The sequence below is a fragment of the Argopecten irradians genome, chromosome 6, assembly GCF_041381155.1.
Source record: "Argopecten irradians isolate NY chromosome 6, Ai_NY, whole genome shotgun sequence".
NCBI lineage: Eukaryota > Metazoa > Mollusca > Bivalvia > Pectinida > Pectinidae > Argopecten > Argopecten irradians.
Genome location: NC_091139.1, coordinates 39888004 through 39892319, shown reverse-complemented (window position 1 = coordinate 39892319; position 4316 = coordinate 39888004). Strand labels below are relative to the sequence as shown.

Here is a 4316-nt window from a genome sequence, read left to right as displayed (position 1 = left end):
CTTCACACATTTTTGCAGGGTAATAAAAGCGTTCGATAAGGTAATTTAGTCTATATTCCGTTATTTGGTAAGAGCTGCTCGGACCAGTTGGAAATAAATATAATACTGTTGATTACATAAACAGTTTGGATATGGACATTTAGCGTCAATGAGACCGGGGATAGTTTAGTTCCCGTTTGGGACAGTTCAGTCTCTGGTCAAAGCTGTCTGTAAATTGACCACTGGTGTATTTAAATTGCACGTGAACTTGGTAATAAGACGGACACACATGCTATTCGGGAACTAATTGGTAAAACTGACCATCCATTTTTTTTCCTGTGTACAGAAAGTGTTTCTGTCAATGAAGAAACTCATTTTAGTAGATTATTTTTGAGGAAAGATTAAAATTGCAAGAGAATAAGAAGCTTATTCAATATATTTTTGCTGAAGTATTATAAAAATTAAAATTACAAAACAAAATCACGGCATTAACATAATCATTAAACGCCCCTTTAGTCAGTGCATGTTTTAGAAAGGAAAATTAAGAATGAGCCGAGACACCGTAAAGGTCTATGAAAAATGCCATGAAAGAAAAGGAAAGAAAAAGAACAAGTTTTCTTTATAGAAAAGGAAAGAGAAATAATTTTACTTTACACTTAGACATTTGTCTTGTTGGGTTGTTTCTCTGTTGTGTCCTCTTATTCCTTCTATGAAGGAACAAACAAATATCAAAACCTGTGGAAATATATATAAGAATATCATATTATCGATGATTTACTTGACCATAACTTCGTGTAAAATCGTGCTACATAGTGACTTCTAAACCAAAGTTTCGCAAGTTTGAATAACTTTATTTTATCTCAAAATAAATCAAAGAGCGAAACACGTTCAAACAATTCATGGAAAACTATACTAAAACTGGGATGTAGCGAGAAAATAGATAAAAAAGGGATTAAACATCATTCTTGGTTTTGGATATTTGACATGTTTTTACTCTCAGTTAATATTTATTTACATAATATTATGTAGTGTTGAAAAGTTAGTTACCGGTACATGAATATTTCTTTAATATTGTAATTTCATATAAAAAATATAACATTAATTGTGTAAGCGGGTGGTTTCTCCAAGAAAGGGGAAATATCTCCATACGTAACCATCGTTAAAATAACTTAGGAGATTATTTTGATATTTTTCGCTATTGAAACCATTAACTTAAAATATGATTTCAACGTGTTAATATTAATTTTAGCGAATCCCGACTGATTGCTGACACTTGTCTTTATATATTAAATACGGAATATTATAAGATTAAATTTGAGGATTTTGCTATGCCGTTAAATGCAGTATTTTATTTCTTAAGTTATACTTCCATGAATTGTTTTCATTTCAACGCTATAAATCAACACATTTTATTTTGAAATGAAAGTGTGATTTCCAAAAATTGTTTAAACGACTTGGCTTGAGTCAGTAAAGTCAGAGTAAGAGTTTTATGGTGTGCGGCCCAGATTGTTACAAAATCGCTTCTTTTTGACGCCTTTACAATACCCTACCAGTAAACCGATCGGGCTCGACAGCAAAGTTTGCTTTACGATAGCAGAAAGAGGGCGTGTCACTGTGTGTTTGCTTATCCGACAAAAAGGGGCGGTGCCGCCACAGCGCGGCAGGCGTATAGCCTCGCTTGTTTGGGAAAAGTGGGCGGGACTCTGTTGGGGCGAGATAGGCTAGGTGTGATTTTATTGACATATCAGGGTATTATTGCACTGTCAAACACCCTGGCTCTGTTGACCTGCAAGTTGTAAAACCCACCAGTATTTGTAAATACATTAAACTCGAGCATGGACACCATACGACATTTCTGATTTAAACTCGGCACTGAGAAGACGATCTAATCCTGCTCTGATTTCTCCAGTGTAGCGATTGGTGTCGATATATAATTCATCGGAAAGAACATTTTACCAACACGGATACCTAAATGATTGTGAATGACCACTCGGAAAAAACTGTTGAAATGAAATTTGACATGGATGGCTCAAGTCTGGAATGTCTTGCCCTAACGCCGGACAATCAAAGTTACCTACAGTCACACCTGAAACAGGAACAGTTGTCTAACGATAAACTGATCAAGGTTCAAAATGAAAATGGCAACTGCCTTGAAACGTCGATGAAATGGTCGGCGAAGAGACAGCTGTCAGATGACGAGGAAGATGATGACGACGATGAAGAAATTGACATCGACGACAGCGGTCGTTCCTTTATGGATACGTCAGCCTCTCCAGTTATGTCTCCGGAAAGTTCAGACATTTTTGACAGGAGTGATGAAAGCCACGGTAACAATGACAGTGATGAAAGTTTAAAGGAAAATAAGAAGCGAGAGAAAGGAAATGTGGTTAAGCCTCCATACTCTTACATCGCTCTCATCACCATGGCAATCCTTCAATCTCCCAGAAAGCGACTCACTCTTTCTGGAATTTGTGACTTCATTAAGAATAGATTTGCTTATTATCGTGAAAAGTTTCCAGCTTGGCAGAACAGCATTCGTCATAACTTATCTTTAAATGACTGTTTTCTGAAGATCCCTAGGGAGCCGGGCAATCCCGGTAAGGGGAATTACTGGACACTTGACCCTAGTAGCGAGGATATGTTTGACAATGGCAGTTTTCTGAGGAGGAGGAAGAGATACAAGAGAACCACTCCCGATGTTATGCAGCAGCCCACCGCCTTCATGTCCGCGGGGGATCCATACTTTCATCACCCAAGTTTTCTCAACGCTCATTACTCTCATCCTCATCATTCCCAAGCGATGCCGGGAACGGGTGTCCCGTACCCGTATATTTCACCTCTCATGACGTCACACCTCCCCTTCTTCCCCCAGGGTGGGGAAATGAGCACGAGACCAGCATTAACACCTGCTTTGGCACTGGGATTCTCAGGATCGCTTCGGGATTCAGCAATTTCAAGCCATTTGGGCAGGAGTTTGGGTGCCCCATCTCCACATAGTGCGGTTTCAACCCCTAGTCCTGTTTTAACTTCCACTTCCCCGCCAAAATCTGGCTTCTCTATAGACAGTATAATGGGGAATACGGATAGTAAAAAGACATCTTCATCAGCAAATTCATCGCCGCCAACATCGTCGAACGTTTCATCAATTTCATCATCTTTCCGACCGGCGGCGGGACTTTCCCTATCCAGTGCTATGACCGGACTTAGGCCGGGGCTTCTTGATATGGGACGGCCTACCACGAACTCTGCTTTTCTCGCACAGCTACAAGCTTCTATACCGAATTTGAACGCTCTCGATATCGAGAAATACCGACAGTATATTCAGGCTTGTGGACTCGCTAGTTGGCCTAGATAGAGCTTGTGAAGGTATTTATAAATGTGACATTGAACATATTTCATTTTCCGTCTGATCATTGTTAATGTAAAATTTAATTGTTAGTCAGTTTTCATTTTGATATACCAAAGTATTGTTTTAGTGATATTTATTGTTTAATATGTTGATCGAGTATGAGAGGGGAGGGGAGGGGTGTTGTCCCAGCGGAGAAAGATAGATAGTAAACACATGTGATAAAGACTGGTAGATAGCAAACATGTTGTGTAGTGTTCCGCCCCCGTGGGGAGGGGGAGTGTAAATTTAACTCCCTCACAAACTCTATTAGTGCCATTTTAATGAATTTACCAGATGCTGAAATATGAACGAGGAATATTTCAGAAACAATTTGAATTAACCTGCTGAAACAAGAGTTTCCTTGGACTCCATGGAAATATTTCAGCAACATTAGCGTGCTGAAACTGGATGCGATTTTTCGCTGTGCTACGACTACTGTCGGTAATTGTGACATTGACTAAATAATGACAACTTCGTCCATCAAAGTATTTCCTGTCTCTAGTTGTTGACCGATATACAGTCTAGATATGTAAGTTATTTAACAATTTATTGTCAAAAAAATAATGAATATGATTGAGAAAAATATTGTCTTATAGTTTTGTGTGCTACTTGTATTAAAATTATCAAATGGATTCATATATCTCTTTGACAGTTTTAAACATATACATGTGAAGTGGAAATAAATTTCAATGATTCCGTAATGAAATAGTTCATGTTTCGAAATGTTTATTCGGGAAAATTATTTGAATATTTTTTTGATTCTCTGATTAGTCGGCAATAAATGCGAGAATAATTGACACGGTGATATCATTTAAATGTATTTGTTATCAAACCAATCAACATTACCGGGATATACATGGATTCATATTCACCTTATTGACAGCAAAGTTTGGTAAAAAAAAAAATGAAACAATATTTAAATAAATAAAGAAACAACAAACATATTATA

At 37.7% G+C, this 4316-nt stretch overlaps 1 protein-coding gene across 1 annotated transcript; it reads left to right on the top strand.

Moving 5' to 3' along the window:
* The first annotated feature begins 1822 nt into the window (after positions 1 to 1822).
* On the top strand, positions 1823 to 4003 carry LOC138325863 (forkhead box protein D3-like). The gene has a single exon (XM_069271836.1). The coding sequence runs from the start codon at positions 1952 to 1954 to the stop codon at positions 3332 to 3334; it is 1383 nt and encodes a 460-aa protein (XP_069127937.1). The 5' UTR covers positions 1823 to 1951; the 3' UTR covers positions 3335 to 4003.
* Positions 4004 to 4316: the final 313 nt, after the last annotated feature.